Source organism: Eulemur rufifrons, chromosome 27 (genome assembly GCF_041146395.1).
Source record: "Eulemur rufifrons isolate Redbay chromosome 27, OSU_ERuf_1, whole genome shotgun sequence".
Classification (NCBI taxonomy): domain Eukaryota; kingdom Metazoa; phylum Chordata; class Mammalia; order Primates; family Lemuridae; genus Eulemur; species Eulemur rufifrons.
In genome coordinates this window covers 28523950-28540151 of record NC_091009.1, presented here as the reverse complement: position 1 = coordinate 28540151, position 16202 = coordinate 28523950, and the positions used below count along the sequence as shown (strand labels likewise).

Below are 16202 nucleotides of genomic sequence, written 5' to 3'. Positions count from 1 at the left end.
GAACAGAGAAAATCTTGAACTGAATAAGAAAAGACAATCAATAGATATTAATGTAGAGAAGACATAGACATTAAAATTTTCTGACAAGGATTTTAATGAAGCCATCATAAAAATGATTCGACCACCTGTTATGAATATGCCTGAAACAGATGAAAAAGAAAAACAAAGTCTCACCAAAGAAACAGAATATACAGAGAAAAAGCATCAAATGGGAATTTTAGAACTGAAAAATGTAATAACTGAAGAAAACTCAAAAGATGAATTGAGTGGCCAGCCAATGGAGGAAAAAAGAGGAAAGAATCAGTGAACTGGAAGATAGAACAATAAAAATTACCCAGTCTAAACAACAGAGAGAAAATAAACTTAGGGGAAAAAAAAAAATAGGAAGAAGAACAGAGAGCCTCAGAGACCTGTAGGACTAAAATAAAAGCAACTAATATCCACATCATCAGAGGCCTGGAAGGAGAGAACAAAGAGAGGGAGGTTTAAAAGTATTTGAAGAAATAAAGGCTGAAATTTCCCCAAATGTGGCAACAGATATAAAACCTACAGATTCAAGAAGCTGAGTAAACATCAAAACAGGATGATCCCAAAGAAACCCACTCCAAGGCATATAGATAAACTTCTGAAAACTAGAGACAAAGAAAAAATCTTGAAAGCAGCAAGAGAAAAATAACACCTTTCCTACAGGGGAACAACAAGTTGAATGACAGCGGATTTTCCAGACGCCACGGAGGCCAGAATGAAGCAGCACATTTTTCAAGTGCTGAAAGAAAAGAACTGTCAACCCCAGAACAAAGGGGTAAATCAAGACATTTGTTGCCAGCAGATGTATCCCTAAAAGAACTAAATAAAGTTCTCTAAATGGAAAGGAAAAGATAAAAGAGGGAATCTTGGAACATCAGGAAGAAAGAAAGAACAATGAAAAGAGTATAAAAATGTGGGTAAATAAAATATTTTTTTCTCTTCTTGAGTTTTGATGTTTAAAGCAAACACATAACGCTGTCTTATGTGGGTCTCAATGAATGCAGAGGGAATACTTAAGACAATTATATTATACACAAGGGAGAACAAGGAGACAAAAGGAAGGTAAAGTTTCTATACTTTAGCTGGTAAAATGTCAACAGCAGGCTGTGATAAGTTATGGATGTATGATGTAAGACCTAGTAACCACTAAAAAGCTATTCAAGGAAATAAACTCAAAAACACTACAGATAAATCAAAATGGAATTCTAAAAACTTGTTCCAGTAACCCACAGGAAGGTAGGAAACAGAGACACAAAAAACAGAGGGAACAAATAGAAAAAGAAACCTGATACCAATATTTACACAAATTTTCAAAGGAAGAGGAGTTGCTACTGAAGAATTTAGCAGGCAATATAATCTCCATGGTTAAGAACACGGCTCAAAAGTCAGATTTTTGCTGAAGCCTAGACATTACTACCTTATAGCTCTATGATCTTAAGCAAGTTATGTAACCTTTATGAGCTTCAATTTCCTCAGCTACCTGCAGAGAATTAAAGTTAGTACATATAAAACTCTTAGCCCAATGCCTGGCACATAATAAGTGCTCCGAGAATATTAATAATTATTTGTAACAGAGATAAGATATACTCCCTGACTCAGGACTCCAGGGACAGAAGGAGGCAGCGGTGAGCTAAGGAAGTGGGTATGGAGGATTAAGTTCAAGTTTGCACACAAAAGGACTCTGGTACCTCTCTCCCACCAGCTCTAGAACACCTGTAGTCAGGATTTCCCTTAATTAAGGCAATTAAAGAAACCTTCCAGAGAATGTGAACCCCCAAGAAGAGGCCTACAGATGTTAAAACATGAAGGTTTACCACAAAAAAAGCCAGCAGCTCACCCAATTTCAACCGAAGATGGGAGGGTAAGAGGGTGGGTTAAAATCCAAATACACTGTAACAGGAAGCCTATAATTAATTTCTGAATTAACCAAGAAAAAGCAATATATATGTTATTCAGAAATGTGAAAGTAAGTATCAGAAGAAACAGTCCCCCAAAACACAACTCCACTGGGAATGGCATAAGATTGAGAGTGAGGAGAAATAAGGGAAAGGTTCTGTTGCTATTTTTATAAGCCTTTAAAAGCACAATTTGACTACAGAACAAAATGTTTGGTCTAATTCCATTTTCCCTTTAAATGCTTCTACAATATTATATATTTTTTCTTTCACAGTAAGCTTGTATTTCTGTTATAATGGAGAGAGAAATGATTTTAAAAATTGAGGTATAAACAGAAGTAAAAACTATGAGAGGTTCCTCTCATTAAACAAATTTATTCTTCAATTCCAAACTCCATAACTCAAGAATTAGGGATTACCATACTTTCTCACATCTGAAAATTCTATTTCTTTCCCAAAGACAGACAGGTCTTCACTAACAATCTTAAAAATCATTTAAGTTCTACCCATGGCCCCCACTCAGCACCTCAATTTTTTCTGTACCATACTCAAAAGGAGGCAGCAAGCCTAAGCAGGGACAGTCCCACTGAAGGTCTTTCCTGGACCATCAACCCCATCCATAGCACCTCTGCTTGAGAGTTCTTTACTCTGAGTAAACATTCGTTTCCTTGTAACTTTGGTTCACTACCTACTTGTTCTGTTTCTCCTTCCTGGGCCATTTTTTTCTGTCTTCCACAAATCAGCTCTCTGATAGTTGACGACAGCTATCATACTTATATAAAACTTCTCTTGGTGAAACTTCCTTAGTCCCTAATATGTTCAGATGTTACACAAAGATTAAAATAATACTTAAAGGTACATTCTGGGCCTGGCACAGTGGCTCATGCCTATAATCCTGGCACTTGGGAGGCTGAGGTGGGAGGACTGCTTGAGGCTAGGAGTTTGAGACCAGCCTGAGCAAGAGCAAGACCCCACCTCTACAAAAAATAGAAAAATTTGCCGGGCATGGTGGCGCACACCTGTAGTTCCAGCTACTCGAGAGGCTGAGGCAGGAGAATCACGTGAGTCCAGGAGTTTGAGGTTGCTGTGAGCTATGATGACGCCACTGCACTCTAGCCCAGGTGACAGAGTGAGACTCTGTCTCAAAAAAAAAAAAATTAGGGAACAGTTAAATAATTACGATGCATGTATACTATGCAATACTATATAGACAATTATTTAAAATAATGAGACACAGAAAAAGATCCACTATATGTTAAGTGGAAAAGCAAGCTACAGAACAAAATATATGGTATGGCTCTATTTTTGTTTAAAAACATATGTGGATATATGTATTTATGTTGTCCTATAATACAGAGAGAAAAAAATATAACTATATCTTATAGATAAGATATATTCCATACTGTTTAACAGTGGTTACTCCAAGAAGCAGACAAAGGACTCTCACTTTTTACTTTGCATACTTATATTTGATTTTTTAAAGAAAAGTGTTTAAAAATCAAGTATAGGTTTTGTGGTTTTAAAAAGTTAAAAATGTTGGAGCAGGAGAGAAAAACCTCTGGCAGTTCATACTCCTTGACCGCCTAACAACACACTTCTGGAAGTCTATTGTAATGCAAAATCATAGATCAAATGCCTGCTGTGCATCTCCACCAAGACACCCCCATTCATCCAACAAACACCCAAATGCTTACTACATAGCAGGTACCATGCTAGAAGCTGGGAACCTGGCAGCGAAATGGCAGACGAGGTTCATATACTCACTGCACTTACCATCTTACAGCGAAGATGCTCATAAAACAATTATTTGTAATAAAATACCATAAATATAATAGGAGACATGCAATTATGATCTCAAACTCACTACTTTCCCCTCAAATCTTACATTAATGAATATCTTCAGCCAAGCCAAAAACCTGAGAATCATTTTTACTTTTCCAATTCACTCACACCTCTAATCTAATTAATAACTAAGTCCTCTTATTTCTACCATTTCTCATATTTGTCTCACTTGGCTCCAATCCTATTGCAACTCTCATCATTTCTAGCCTAGACAGCAGCAGTTCTCCTAGCTTCATTCACAGTCCCCTTCAATCTCTTTTCCCACGTGTTGCTCTAAAGATCTTTCTAAAACAAAAGCTCAAGCAGAGCACAGTAGCTCACACCTGTAATCCTAGCACTTTCGGAGGCGTGGCTGGAGGATTGCTTGAGGCCAGGAGTTCAAACTCAGCCAGGCCTGGTGATGCACACCTGTAGTCCTAGCTACGCAGGAGGCTGAGGCAGGAGAATTGCTTGAGCCCATGAGTTCCAGCCTGCAGTGAGCTATGATCATATCACTGCACTCCAATCTGGGCACCAGAGCAAGACCCTGTCTCTAAAAAAATGAATAAATAAATAAATAAATAAATAAAAGCTCATCATGTCATTTTCCCACCAAAATCTTTTAATAACTTCACAGTACATACAAGGCAAGGTTCAAATTCATGAATATGGCATACAAGGTTCTCCGTGAGGATCTCAGCTCACCTTGGCTCTTGCCATATCATTATCTCCCACACCACAATCCAGCTACCTTGAAATAGCTGTAGTTCCCCATCTTACCATACCTGTTTCAAGCTGATATGTCCTTGCCTATACAGTGCCCTTGACCTGGAATACACATGGCAAACATACTCATCCTACAAGTTTGAGGGTAGAAACTGTGTCATCTATGAAGCCTTTTCTGCCCTCTGATACAACTAATCATTTCCTTCTTTGCACCTTCACCTACACTAAAATCTCAAACATGTTCTCATATAGGACCAACAAAGCTTTATTACATGTACCTGTACATACACCCACCTCACCTTAATAATCAAGAATTTCTCATTTGTTTTTGTGTCACCAGTGCCGAACATAGTACCAGGAATGTAATTCATGTCCAACAGTTGCAGAACGAATGAATATAGGAGAGAAAAACTTTATGCACAAAGATGTTCACTAAATATTAAGTAACAGAAGAAAAAAATATATAGTTAAGTAAATTATGGTTTATTTATCAGAAGATATGTAGCCATAAAAAGAGTTTTTAAAGGCTACTCAAGCAGGAAAATGTCTAGACAGTGTTAGGAAGAAAAAAGCACAATATAAAAGAATATAGCACCACCACAAACTATGCTTTAAAAAGACTACAGAAACTTATCAAAATATTTATAGTATTAACATCTAGGTAGTAAGACTATGGAAAATATCAGTTATTTCTACCTTTATTTTCCATGATTTTCTAAAATGATGAGTATGTTACTTTATAATAAAAATAGATACACACTGTTTTTTGTGGTTTTTTTTTTTGAGACAGAGTACTGCTCTGTCGCCCTGACTAGAGTGCAGTGGCATCATAACAGCTCACTACAACCTCAAACTCCTCGGTTCAAGCAATCCTCCTGCCTCAGCCTCCCCAGTAGCTCAGACTACAGGCACATGCCACCACGCTTAGCTAATCTTTTTCTACTTATAGTAGAGATGGGGTCTTACTCTTGCTCAGGCTGGTCTCGAACGCCTGATCTCAAGTAATCCTCCCACCTCGGCCTCCAAAAGTGCTAGGATTACAGGCATGAGCCACCAGCACCTGGTCACACATTTTTAATAGGGAGGCATTCTAAAATTAAACTGTGATGATGGTTGCACAACTCTGAATATATAAAAACCCATGAATTGTATACTTTAACTGTATGAATTTTATGTTATGTGAATTATATAAATTTCTTAAAGCTGTTTAAATCTTTACTGCAAGAATACACAAAAAGAAACACAAAGGAGCTGGAAGGAACCTCAGAGATCATCCACGCCAGTGCTCCCATTTTGCATATTAAAGTTCTGGCCCAAGCCACCAGTATGTTAGTGGCCAAAACTAGACTGGAATTCAGGCTTGCTCTCATTCTATGTTTTGTAATACACTACTGCTCCCATTCAGACAAAAGGAAATAGTTACAATTTAATTAATCTGAACAGGGGCTTTTTGTTGGTCCCAAATTCATTATTTAAAAAAATGCTGCCCCAAAATTAAATTTTCTGAAGCAAATGGTTTCAGAGAATAAGAGTAAAATCAATGAGAATTTATATAACAGCAGATTTCAGCTATTTCTCTATTTGATAGAAAGTCTTAATAACTATATTTCACTGAAGGAATAGGCAGGCATGTGATCACTAAAACTGCTGCAATTCAGTAACTCACACAAAGCTGGACTAGATGACTTTCAAGCTTCTGTCCTAACCAAGACTTTTTATTTGAAATGAAAGGTAAGTATCACAATTATGCTACAGCTGCAGTATTTCATTTCAGTATTGGGATATTCTCAGAGCCTGACAGAGATCCATATTATAATGAATTTCTCCCCACAAAGGTGCTTCAGGGACAGCATGGGTTCAAGGTCTACATAAACTATGAGAAATTGTATTACTAGTGGCTGAATATTTAAAACCCAAATATTAAAATGCCTACATCGGCAAATACAGTCATCATTGATTCCCTTCATATTTAACAGATTAATTTAAAAATTCCTTACCATAAAGAACAGACTGGATGGATGTGTGCACTAATTATTTTAGCAATGCCTCTTGTCAAGAAATCCCAGATGACAATTCGGCCATCGTTACAGCCAACGGCAAGCAGTGTGCCCCACCTGTTAAAGGTGCAAGTCAGGGCCATGCTGATACAATCCAAAGTTCCATCAGCCTCCTAAAAATTAAAACAAATACAAGAATACAGACAATAATAGCTAGGCAGCCAAATTATTTCCTGAAATTTTTCTATCATTTATGAGACTTCTATTGAATTTAAATTATAATGTATACCACAATGATCTCCATGTGGTAGATTTTTATCCCTATTAAAATACCTTCTTATACTGATTCAAATAGCTAAAATGAAGAAATATTTATAAAAGCCAACCATGGATTTTTGGAAACAGACGTGATCAATCCCTTATGTTACCACTATAACTTTGTACAAACTTTCTGGAGGGCAAATCAGCAAAATAAATATAACAGAAGTCATTAAAAGAGTCATACCTATTGACCCAGTAATCATAGTTCAGAGAATTTATTCCAAGAAAAAGTATTTAAAAGAAAAAACCCTGGAATAGCCTACATGTGTAGCATTAGGGAAGTTAAATTATTTTATACGAACATCAAGCCATTTTAAATAAACACAATGACTATACTGAAACATATTCCAAGTGTTATAAAATATTTTTACACTTAAGTAAAGCATAGGCCAGGCACGGTGGCTCACACCTCTAATCCTAGCACCTAAGAGGCTGGGCTAGGAGCATTGCTTGAGGTCAGGAGTTCGAGACCAGCCTAAGCAAGAACAAGACCCTGTCTCTACTAAAAATAGAAAAAAAAATTAGCTGGGCAACTAAAAATAGAAAAAAATTAGCCAGGTGTGCTGCTGTATGCGTATAGTCCCAGCTACTCAGGAGGCTGAGGCAGGAGGATTGCTTGAGCCTGGGAGTTTGAGGTTGCTGTGAGCGAGGCTGATGCCACAGCACTCTAGCCAGGGCAACAGAATGAGACTCTGTCACAAAAAAAAAAAAAAAAAGAAAAGAAAAGAAAGAAAGCAAGCAAGCAAGCAATAAAGTACACTTACAGCACACATATTATTACTGTAAAAACATGATCAAAACTAGAAAAGCACACAGGAAAAAAAAACTTACACAGGTAATGGTGCTGTTTGTGGAAAAACCTTCGATTAAAGGGTTTTTTTTAATTTAAAGGAAAATGAACTGTAAGATTACAACATTATGGTAAGATTTCCAGCCAATATTATCTATCTATTTTCCCCCAACCAAAATTATATTTAGTTCCTTATCATGGCAAAAGATACATTATCACACTTAATGTTTCTTTGTCAAAAGCAAGGACCAAAAAGCATTTTCCATACTAACAAACCACAAGTAGTTACCATGTTCCTAAAAATCACAAGAAAACTATATTCTTACCTCTGGATAGTTCTGCCCAAAGGACTCTGCAACAAAGCAAAGAAAGAGTTAATGGAACCTGTGCCACATACTTGCAAGGATCACAGAAGTCACCAACAGCACACAGCGGGTGACTGGCAAAGGGAAGGAGGAACTGACGCCTTGTCAGGGGCTCCATGAAGTCACACCTGTTTCCATTATCATACTGAGATGTCTTTTTTACTTTCATTGTCTCCTAAGAATACAGGTGAGTTTTCCTGAGGCTCAGTGACCTGTGGTATTGGAATAGGGTGAATGGAGAAGTAGATGGGGGAATCTATGCCAACTTCTACTTAGACAAACTTTAAGGAGACTGGTAAAAATGGAAAACAATGCCATTCTTCTCACTAAATATTTTGTTTTCAAAAACAAAATATTCACATAAACATGTAATGGATTTATTATGGTTACTTTTAAATAATAAGCTTTAAAAATACTATCTAAGTTTTAACTTCTAAACTGGTAAACATCAGTAGATATAACCCACATAAACAAAAGCTCTTTGGGGGTCCTCAACTTCTTAGAAATGTAAAGGGATCCAGAGACCCAAAAAGTTTGAGAACTGTTGATATATCCAGGTCTAGCAATAGTCTTTCTCTACCATACCCTTTGGGCATTTCATGATTTATTTCTGTATTTACTAAAATGAAAAGCAAGGAAAGGCAAGAATCAAATCAGTCAAATTATCTTAAGTACCAACTACTCTCTGAAACCTTTATTAACAGCAGCGATCACTCTCCTTCCTAATAATGGCATTTAGGTTGTAACACAATCTGTTGGTTGACTAAACACAAAATTCTCTATATTCATTACTAACAATCCTATCCGTAGATGCTGAAAAAACATTCATCAGCCATTTCGAGTAAAAGAAATAGAAGACTACATAACTGATTTTAAAAAAACTAGGCCGGGAGTGGTGGCTCACACCTGTAATCCTAGCACTCTGGGAGGCTGAGGCAGGAGGATAGCTTGAGCCCAGGAATTTGAGGCTACAGTGAGCTATGATGATGCCGCCACTGCACTCTAGCAACAGAGCAAGACCCTATCTCAAAAAAAAAAAAAAGCCCTTTTATATGAGCAAGGAAAAAGGTATAAAAGGATAGAATTCACTAAATATTTGGGGAGGGGGGAGAAATAATTTTTTCTGTATATATATTTGTATTGTTTCCAGTGTTTTGACAAATATGTACTACGTTAATTTGAAAAGCATCAAATGAAAGAACTTCAACAAGTCAAAGACCCAGGGGTCTTTCCCAGATGCAAATTCACGCTGGCTCATCATTTCTTTGAAGTGCTCAAACTTCCATTCATTCATGCTTTCATTTAAATACAGGGTCTCCATATGTTGCCCAGGCTGGAGTGAAGTGGCTATTCATAGGCGTGATCATAGAGCACTTCAAGCCCTGAGCTGGGCTCAAGTGATCCTCCTGCCTCAGCCTCTGCAGTAGTTGAGACTACAGGTGTTTGCCAGCACACCCTGCTAAACTTCCATTAATAAATGGAATAAATTTGCATCTAGAAAGGCCCATGGGTCTTCAACAGCTACCACTTATTGAATGGGCCAGATCCTGCACTAGAACTTATTTATATTATCTCATTCAGTCCTCTAAATTCACTATTAAATAGGTACTATCACACTTCATTTTATAGATGAAGAAAGTCAGACTTAAAGATTGTCCTTTCTTAAGTTCATTTAAAAACTGGCAAAATTGGGATCTGAAGCGGAAACCACTTTTCACAAAAACTACAATAAAAAGTCTCTAGAATCCTGCCTGAATTTGACCTCAAGATTACTACTTTATGAGTTGCAAAACACACCTGCCCTTTATTGAAAGTTAATTTGCCCATCTCCTTTGGACATGTTTTCCTTTCTCCCCAAATCCTCAAAGATCACTTACAGTGACTTCATGTGCAAGCTCCTTCAGGGCCAAGCGATGTAATTCAACCAAGCAATATGAGCCAAGTGACCTACCTAAAACCTTTACCTACTGAGGGCTTTTCTTGGCAACTTCACTTCATTCTATTTGTTTTGAAAAACCATCCTTTTTGCCAAAGGCAAAAGAAAATAAGAATTTAAGCATTCCACTTCCCCTTTGCCTATAAAGCCCATAGTAGGCACACAAATGATAAACGAGCATTGAATGAATAAATCTGGTATTGCACCATCCAGCCCAAGCAGAAGACTTCCTTGTTCTTCATAATCCCACGTAACATTGAAAACCCTTTCTTGTTGCATTTTTACAATCTTGGCTTTTAATCACATTAGCTTTCCTAACACTGTTCTTAAAAGCCGGTGCTACCCTCATCTGTTCACCTCACATATGCCCCTCTCGTACGTGCCCTTTCGGAACGTGAGCTCGGACAGCTTTCAGTGCAATCACCAGCTTCTTCAGGCGCCTCCTCCTTTTCTTCCTGTTAGGATCCTTTCCCCAAACTGCATTTAAGCTTTCCGGGTCTCTCAAGCCTTCTTCCACCCAGGCTCATGACATGGAATGATGTCTGTTCTCATCCACCTCCTTAAAGATCTGATTGCCATGAGCTCTAAAATTTCATGGACCTTTTCTCCCACTAGTCCTATTATTTCTACTTGCCAACAAATTCCTCCCTATTATGATAGGTTCCGTCCAGAGTAGCAATTTCCATCTGCCTCCTCTAACAGATGATGGCACTATCAGTATTTTTTTAGAGAAATGCAACTTGCAGGTGTCTAGATGATTGAGCCCATTCCGCCCCCAGCCCATCACCACCATAATTACATGTCCCTGGCTCCAGTCTTGCCTCCCTCAATCTTTCACAAAGCTGCCAGAGCCAGATTTCTAAGCCTGAAATCATGTCACTCACCTGCTAAAACCTTCCTTGCTAATATACAAAACTCCTAAGTATAATTTTAAAAAGCAATTTCAATCGGGCCCCAACCAGTATTTTCCATTTATCTCTGACTAATTCCCCATCAGCACCTAGTATAGAAGCTGGGGTAACCCACCCCACCCCCCGCACCAGCTGCAGATTACTGACCATTTCCTGAACATACCACACACATTAATGCCTCACAGCATTTGCCCCTGCTGTTCTCTCCACTGGAAATTATCTTCTCCAACTTGTCCCTCTGAAAAAATCCTACTCCATCCTCAATGTCTAGGCTAAGTGGCACTTCCTCTGTAAAATCGTCCCCAAATTCTACTGTCAGTCCCACCAACAATGCAGACGCAATTGCTCTTAATTGCTTTCAGCTGGATTTCCACACGCCTTCCTGTACTAAGGATCCACATTATACAGTTACTTATGCTTGTCCCCTCTCCTAGCTCCACGTTTTTACCAGGGCAAAGTTGGTATCTTATTTCAATGTTTTTCAAACAGAAGCACTCAATCCACCATAAATGGATAAATCAATACAGTGAGTCGCAACAAGTGTCTCAATACATTAGAAAAGAAAATATCAGCACACTGAGCACGAGGATTTAAGTATAATTTGGAGAAATTTAGTTAAATGTGTATGTATATAAAATGGGTTAAGATAGAAACTATATTTCCTACTGTAATTTGTAGTAAAAATAAGTTTTAAAAACTATCTTATTTAACTTTGTATCTCTGGTGCACACTGCCTGATACACAGCACGGGAAAAGTGGTTGCAGAAGTCAAATTAGTATCTCACCTATGGGCCGCTTGAACAACCACACTGAAAACACATTATCACTCATTTCCTTTATCTGCCCAGATGTCCTTTAGTATGCTCCCACAATCACATCACTTCTGTTCCTTTCTCCTTTTTATCTGTAACCATTAACTTTCTGGCTTCAAAACTCAGTCATTTTCACAGAGATTTTGTCTTCGGGACCCAGACCTTTTAAATGGTCTAACCTTCCAATGCTGAATATTCCTTCCTAAGTGTCACCCTCATAAATCTGCTTTATCGTTCAAGAAAACCCTTTCCTGCCCCGTAGGTAGGGCAGAGCAGTCTGAGCCCAGGGGCCTGTGCACTGTCGCTGCTGGTGCCCGGAGGGTTGGGAACTGAGGGCCACACCTGACACGCAGACAAAACCCAGGGCCTGAGGAGGCCCCTCTCTCTGGTAGGGCGTTTTTGATGCGGAGCAACCACTCAAATGGCCACCTTCCTTCGACAGTGGCCAAGAGGACATCTCTGAAACCTAAGGAAGCCACCCAAGCAAAGGCCAGGCTTCCCTCTCCCTTTCCTACACCAGTTAGCAAGAGAGCGTCTGGAAGAGGTCCTCCCTAGCTTTCAGCTTTCTGCTCTGGGGCTTCCTGAGACCCTAGTGTAGGGCCGGTGTAGGCGAGGCCATCTGAGTGGTAACTAGGGACCAGGGCCGAACAATGCCCTTGGAGGGCTTAACCTCCCCGGATGGAGATGGCCCAACCTGAGTGGTCGCACAAGGGATGTGACTAGGAGCAATGGCATGAAACACAGCCAGAGAATGCTATGGCTTTCTTCTTGCCCTCTTTTATTTTTTCCTTCCTGGTGAAGCCTCTTGAAGAGATTCTTACATCATCTTAGAAGCATGGTAGAAAGCATCTTTGTTTCTCGCGGAAGCAGCTGTACTTCTCCATTCTTAGCTTTCAGGATGGGAGTAAATGAGGGTAGCTGTCATTTCCATCCTTCAAATCACAGGTGAAGAGTCTAAGACACCAGCGGATACAACCTTCACACCAAAACAGTCTCAAGGAATCACTGCCATAAAGCAGATCTAATTCAGTGATTCCAAACCTGTTTCATATTTTCATAAGCACCTGAGTTCCTTTCTTTTTAATTCCTCCTCCACCTAGGTCCCTTCTTTTTAATTTCTACTTTTCCCCCACCCGCTGTGATTAGAATGATTTTGTATCCCAAATAAAGTATAAAGTACTTAAATAAAAAATAAAAAAAATAAAAAACCCTTTCCCAAGACCCTGCTACCTCTTTCAAAGTACTAGCCTATCACCTTTCCTCCATCCTTAACTTTTTAAAAATAAGGGTCAACCTTTTGCCTCTATTGTCTCCCAAACCTTTCTAAAGTCATCGTAATCTGGCTTCTGCTCCAGTTGCTGAGGGGTCCCAAGCTGCCCAAGGACTAAACAGAGCAGCCCCTTCTCAGCTCTCAGCCTCAACTGCTCTAAAACTGGCTTCTATGAAAAGGTTCCACACCAACCTGTAGTCTCTTCTACCTCTACATGGATAACATACGGAAGGCACTTGAAAATGTGCCTTGCTCATAGTAAGTACTGTATAACTGTTAGCTAATTTATTATATCATCATTTATTCCTCCCCTTACCCCCTAAGCATAGGTAATTTTTCAAAATTGTCCTTGGAAATTTTCTTTTCCATCTCTTCCACTTTCTCCCTTGATCAAGTCCTCTACTGACAAGGTTTCAATTAGCCCACCTATAGGATTACAGATCTTTCTCATAAATCCAAACCTGTCTCCTGAGCCCAAAATCCACACTCAACATATCTAAAACTGTCTTTTCCCAATGTCCTTAAATTTTATCATTAGCACCATTATTCACTCCCATCATTTTTCACTTCACTCTCTTCCTCACCACCAATACATGCAATCAATTCTCTAATTGTCATCTCTACCTCCTCAGTGTCTTTTCTTTCCATTTCCTAGCTCAGGCCTTCCTTATCATTCATCTACTCTAGCCTTCCAAACTGGTTTTACAGCCCTCCAAGATTCAGCTACACACTGCTGTCAGATAACCCTTACAAAATCATAACTCTGAATTACCTACCAGGTCAAAATCCTTCAATTGATTTACTCTACCTTCCTTAAAAAGCATACACTTTTCAGCTTGGAACTCAAGAGCCTACATAAAATAGAAGACACCAACCCCATCTCTTGGGCCTTCTTTTATTCATAGTACCTACAACAACCTGGCAAAGGATAAATATTCTTTAGGTCTTCTCTTACTGATGCCTTAGCTCAAACATATTCCTGTTGAGCATTCCCTCCCCCCATATCTCCATACTTCAGCCTGCTGATATTTTAGCAACCTTAAAAGTTCATTTAAAATTCCAACTCCCCGGCCTGGCGCGGTGGCTCACGCCTGTAATCCTAGCACTCTGGGAGGCCGAGGTGGGCGGATCGTTTGAGCTCAGGAGTTCGAGACCAGCCTGAGCAAGAGCGAGACCCCATCTCTACTAAAAATAGAAAGAAATTATATGGACAGCTAAAAATATATATAGAAAAAAAATTAGCCGGGCATGGTGGCGCATGCCTGTAGTCCCAGCTACTCGGGAGGCTGAGACAGGAGGATCGCTTGAGCTCAGGAGTTTGAGGTTGCTGTGAGCTAGGCTAACGCCATGGCACTCACTCTAGCCTGGGCAACAGAGTGAGACTCTGTCTCAAAAAAAAAAAAATAAATAAAATAAAATAAAATTCCAACTCCCCCACAGGTTTTGGAAGATTTGTTTTGTTTTCCTGATTGCTTTTCTTCCTCTGCCCCAAAGATATTCATTCCCTCTTCCAGACATTCTTAGCAATTGGTAATGACCTTTACAGGGCTGCCTACATTCTGCAACACACCACGACTGTTTACGTAATCACCTTAAACTCTCTGCTTAAAGAAAAGCTCTCTAAAGGCAAACACCATTTCTTAAATATCTCTGTGGCCCTTTGGACAGTCAACACATCTTCTTAATTTTTCTTTAAGAGACACCTAACCATAAAGGACAGCAAGTCACGTAGGAGTTCTTGAAAACTTCAGATATCCCTAGGCTACCATGCTAAACATAACCTAACAAAACCCCAGAAGTAAGGACCTACAGTTTTTAAACAATTTGGGTAAGGGGCAAGCAGAAACGACTCAAAATGAGGGTGACAAAAGGCAACTGCTTCGTAGTTCACACCTTGATGTTTCACGCACTGTCCCTAGTAGTAAAAGACCATAAATAGGAAGTCAAGATAACTAGATTCCAATGCCAACTCTGCCATTTACTTGCTTAGCGCCTGGTCACGACCCTCTGAGCCTTTCTTCATCTGTTCAATGAGAGACTTCTACCAGAAGATCTTCAAGCCCCCTCCTTAGACATCCCTTGTTTCTATATAGAGACTTACCCTATCTAGGCACCCAACCCCCTGACAAGTCTCCAAAGCTTCATCCAACCCTTACTTCTTCAGATTCCATCTCCAACAACTCTGGTCCTGCCTGATCTGGGCTACTGCTATCCTTGTAATCACAGCTAAGTCACAAACTGTTTGTCCCTATCGTTCCACAACTGATCTGAAAGTGGCCTCGGGAAAGGCAAATGCATTCTACCTGGGCAGAAACTGGGTTTCCTGCTGCTGATGATGCTCCATATCAGGTGTGCCCCATGATCCATCGCAGAAGTGTCCCTAAGGTTGCAGCCTGACTCCCCTCCCACCCGGGTTCCCTCCTTTCCAGTACCAAAGGGTTCTCCAATATGCAGCCACAGCCCTCCTCACCCAGCAACTCGAGGTTCATCCCTGCGGACTCCGGCCGCCCGGTCTCAGCTCCGGCAACGACGCCTTCTCCCCTGCTCGCTTCGGAGACCTGCGTCTAAGCCCGGGGCGCCGTGAAAAGCCTGGCGCAAGCTCCGGAGACTTTCTGACTTAGAAGGCCCCGCGGCTTCCGCTTTCTTCCCCCGCCTTCCTTATTCGTTTCAAGTGGGCTGCCCACATATACGCCTAACCAAAAAGAAGTATGAACTCTCTTGGAATCAGTTAATTGTGGCCTTTTATAAGGTATAAAAATGTTATCGTCACTCGGGACTTTAACAAGTGCAAGCGTTTAAGGCTATTTTCTCCGGGAACATGTAGATGAGCTAAAAATTCCAGGCATATAGCGAACCGACTAGCCCTTGCTCTGTTGTGTGTTACGCCGCGGTGTCCGGGCGGGCCGCTTGGACCGCGCAGGAAGGTTCCGGGCAAGTCCTCCTGGCGAAGAAAGCCGGGAAGGTCGGCGTGCGGCGCTGGGCTGCGGAGCGCGGCTGACCTTGCCGAGGCGCGTGCTCCCCCTGTTGTACGTGGGAAAGTTGCTGTGTGTCTGACTCAGTCTCGGGGAAATTTTTTCACATTTGTAAAGATAGGCGATTGATCCTACAGAAAGGTACCGATAGCGTTTGTTAGGCCTATCTGAGTTAGGATAATAAAAACCTTTTCTGAGGTCTTAACCATGTACCCAGCGTTGACCAGGATGGCGTTGACCAAGGGTACTGTGAAAGAGAATCGGAATGAGAGGTGGACGGAATTCCTCGGGGCTCAGTCACACAGAATTGTGATGAGATACACAAAGCAATTAGAGAAGGCCTGTTGATAGTAACTAAC

The 16202-nt window shown here is 40.2% G+C and overlaps 1 protein-coding gene across 3 annotated transcripts in view; it reads right to left on the bottom strand.

Moving 5' to 3' along the window:
* Window positions 1–15463, bottom strand: part of RBBP5 (RB binding protein 5, histone lysine methyltransferase complex subunit) — a 32896-nt gene extending 17433 nt beyond the window's left edge. For all 3 annotated transcript variants that reach the window (XM_069459240.1, XM_069459241.1, XM_069459243.1), the window contains exons 1-3: window positions 15342–15463; window positions 7904–7929; window positions 6467–6639 (exon numbers count right to left, since the gene is read on the bottom strand). In XM_069459240.1, coding sequence (XP_069315341.1) covers window positions 6467–6639; window positions 7904–7929; window positions 15342–15360 — 218 coding nt within the window. In that variant the 5' untranslated portion in view covers window positions 15361–15463. The remainder of the gene's footprint in view (window positions 1–6466; window positions 6640–7903; window positions 7930–15341) is intronic.
* Window positions 15464–16202: the final 739 nt, after the last annotated feature.